At 39.9% G+C, this 3,962-nt stretch overlaps 1 protein-coding gene across 23 annotated transcripts in view; it reads left to right on the forward strand.

Moving 5' to 3' along the window:
- THRB (thyroid hormone receptor beta) overlaps positions 1 to 3,962 on the forward strand; it is a 162,622-nt gene that overhangs the window by 153,150 nt on the left and 5,510 nt on the right. For all 23 annotated transcript variants that reach the window (XM_085538383.1, XM_085538384.1, XM_085538381.1 and 20 more), the window contains one exon: positions 2,185 to 2,443. In XM_085538383.1, the coding sequence (XP_085394509.1) occupies positions 2,185 to 2,443 (259 nt within the window). The remainder of the gene's footprint in view (positions 1 to 2,184; positions 2,444 to 3,962) is intronic.

Genomic DNA, 3,962 nt, shown 5'->3' on the forward strand with positions numbered 1-3,962 from the left:
GAAGTTGGGCTGGCTGCCTCAAACCGCCTCTTCTTGCATGTGTTTTAACATCCCTTCCATCTCTTCCACTATGTGTCAAGGAACAGACATGAGGCTTACCTACCTGTAGTACCCTGTGTCTTCCTCCCTTTCTTGTACATGGGAACAATGCCTCCCTTTTCCCGGTCACAGGGGACTTTGTCTGAGAGCCGTGTCTTTACAAATATGATTCCATGCCTTTACAAATATGATGGAGAGTGGCTTGGCAATCGCATCAACCAATTCTTCCAGGTCCCTTCCTTTCTTCTCCCCTTTTTCATTTCTGAACGATTCTATGATTCTTTTTTTATGCTGACTTTTTCTCTGTCACTGCCTTTTCTTTATCTCTCATGGCTGCTCTCAGGTATCTTTCTTGAGTTATTTATTTCTTACTGTATTCCTTTCTTACTTCAATCTCAGAGTCACAGTGGCTTTGTCACTGGTAGCAAGACTGCCACTGCTTGTGCAGCCTTCTATACTGTACTGCTGAACTGAGTATGATCCTCCAACAGAGTGATTGCCCTGAACAGGATGAGTCATTTTTCTTATGTATCAAACACTTTACACCTGAAGTTGTCATTGCTGGAAAAATAGCTGCATGATTCAACAGCTTTGCTGTCTTTGTGCCTAAAACTGTTCTCTAACAGACTTTCCACTCGTGTCAGGTAATTTTATGGCATCCACCCTACATGGTTTTACACCAAATAAGAGTAATTACTTTGTGAATGCAAGTTGCCACATAAAATTATAATGATTGTTTTTACTGTTATGGGTTTGTTTTTATTTTATTTCTAATTTCTAATTGCAATTTATGTAGATATAATAATGATCCAAAGAAACTGGAATCACTTTTCTATGTATGTGATGTTTTGCTGATCATTTAATGACAAAATGGTGTTGGTGGGTTGTTTTGTTTTTTTTTTTTCTTTTTGCTATCGTTGGATTACCTATGTAAACATAAAGACATGCTTTACAGAAACAGAACCTACATCTGCCAATTTGGACAGCTTACCACTTTTTTTGAAGTATGAAGGAGATGAGTTTTGCCATATGCCCTGAAGACCACAATTACGCACCAGCATAAAAGCTGGACCTACACCATAGATTGTTTTTTGTCCATCCAACAGTAATATAGAGAGTCTATGGAGATCAGTTGTCATAGGCTAAACGTACCTAATAAGTTGTCTGTTGTTTAAAATGGACAGAGAATTTACAACATATGCTCTACTGATTGACGTGTGTCTTTTAGATTAATATATTATGAAAAAAAATATATATATATATATGTATGAAATATATATGAAATATATATATATGAAATATATATATATATGAAATATATATGAAATATATATATATAATATGAAATATATATATGAAATATATATACGTGTGTGAAATATGATATATATATATATTTCATTTTGTTTATTTAAAAAGCAGTCTACTCTGATGGGCTCTCTCAAGCATCTTTCTTCGTCTCTGGTCAGGTGAAAATCAAGCATAGCTGACAGTGCATCTAACTGGGATGGCTGATACCTTTACCAGTCCCAATTGCAGGTTATGCCAAGCTGTAAGCTGAGAGAGCTCAGGAGTGGAAGAGAGAAGGGTAAACAGCTGAGAACAGTGACGATTTCAGCCATCTTGGTTCAGCTACCCTTATACAAGACAAAGCTGACAGTGTGTGTTACCACTAGCCTGGCAACTGACAGGTCTGCCTCATTCTCCACACCTTGTGAAAGGTTTGCAAACAGGAAGCTATGTCCTTTAGGTTTACTGGACTTAATTCTGTAATGTTGCCATGAATTAAGAGATCCCATGGAACTGGAAGGCTGGGCCACTTCTCCTGAGCACCTGCACTACTTTGGTTTGCTGTGAATATCTTGCCCAGGGCCACTTCCCTGCAGCTGAGTCATCACTAGATTTCCTAAGGATATGTGGGGATGTTGGCCTGCCAGGACTTTTGAAAGCAGGAATGTGAGTCTTGGGCTTTTGTGCTGTGCACAAGAACTAGCTGGTAAGTGATATGTTTCCAGGATGACTGTACTTTGCTAGGTAGTGTCCTGGGCTGTTCACCATGAATTCATGATCATGGATTTATTGTAGTTATAAACCATCTCAGTTTGAAAAACACTTCTTTTTCTTTGCCATTTATAATTGCTGCAGCTGCCATGTGAAGACCAGATCATCCTTCTGAAAGGCTGCTGTATGGAGATAATGTCCCTCCGAGCAGCAGTTCGCTATGACCCCGAGAGTGAGACTTTAACGCTAAATGGGGAGATGGCCGTGACAAGGGGCCAGCTGAAAAATGGGGGTCTCGGCGTAGTGTCTGATGCCATTTTTGACCTGGGCATGTCTCTTTCTTCATTTAACCTGGATGACACCGAGGTTGCCCTTCTCCAGGCTGTTCTGCTCATGTCGTCAGGTGAGAACAGAAATATATTGGGATCCCAACCATTTTGAAACACTTCAGGCTTCGTCAGAAATCTCTCTTCAGAAGAAATAGGACATATTAGATCTCGTGTTGCTAAATGGAGTAACGCAAATGAAATTCTCTTTCAAAATCCTGATGCATTGTCAAATCAGTTTGGTGAGCAGGTGGGAAAAACAAATCAGAGAGGCAAGCATAGAAGTGGCACTGGTAGTACATCTTGCTCAGTTTAGTGACTTAACAAGGAGGCAGGGGGGGATCATCAAACAGAAATCAGAAAGATCTTGTTTAGAGCCATTTTGCCTTGACTGAAAAACTAGTTATTTAGATACAGTTTTCCTTACAATTAAGTTCCCATTCCCTCTATATACTGTCATGCACTGGGTGAGAAGTACAGTTTACACACATTTCCAGCAGTCTCACATGTATAGTTCAACCTTTGTTGTTTTCCTGATGAAATAACCACTGTTTGCTACGTGGCATTTGAGAGCTGCCTTACACTGGGACCGTTTTAGCTGGTCTCTCAGTGATGTCATACAGGAGCAGCACAGACCATTTCATATCATTTCCAAACAATTTATTTCCTTCTCAGATGAAATATGTTTTCAAATATGCTTCAACTTGTCACGTCCTGCCTGTAAGGGGAGGGAAGGGGTGACCACATTTGCCCCTTGGTCCTTTACGCTATTGATTGTGCCAGCCCAAAGAGGAAATTCCATTCTTGGGCAGTGGCAGATTCAGAAGGGTTTTGTTTTAAGACCATTTTGAAGATTGAGCACTGGATAACAGTACACAGACAGTGATTAACAAGGATTAACTGTGTCTGTGGCAGAAAGGTTTCCACATTCATCTCAACTCAACTCTTGGCTTTCCCAGTCAAAACATTCTGATTTTTGTAGTTCCCCACACAGTTGTACATAACTGAGAGCCTCAGAAGGCATTTCAGATGACCAGCTGTCCTGAAATGTCTCCTGAAGAGTGACCTGTGAAAGAAGCTTTTCCAGCACTCACGTGGGACCCAGTTCAGACAGTCTGCCTAACTTGTGGCTTTTGTTGTTCCATGGTGCTCTGTAACAAATTCCTTCAATACTCATCTGTGGGTCAAAGACTAATCAAAGCCTTGGCCAGACTGTGGTGGAAAGGATAGGAAAGAACTGCAAGTATCTGACAGGGACATTTTCTATTTATTAGTTGCTTTATGGTAAGATATAGATAGAAGCCTCAAGATCAAGAATGTGCTGCTCCAGTCACTGCGAGGAAACAGTTCCCAAACAGCTATCTTCTAAATGGGTAAAAAAAACAAAGGATGAAGAAGGAAGGGGTTATCTTCTTGTTTTACTGGGGATAATATTGAGGCACACGCAAGCGATATGCTCAGGGTCAAAGAAATTGTTTGTGCCAGAGCCAGATTCATTTTCTTACAACAGAATAATTCTATTTTTCCTAACTTATGATCAGATATTCCATAAAGTAAATGAATTTTAAACATAATTCTGTTTCTTTGTATTTGCAG

This window comes from Coturnix japonica, chromosome 2 (assembly GCF_054131305.1).
Source record: "Coturnix japonica strain WE chromosome 2, WE-NBRP24, whole genome shotgun sequence".
Taxonomy (NCBI): Eukaryota; Metazoa; Chordata; class Aves; order Galliformes; family Phasianidae; genus Coturnix; species Coturnix japonica.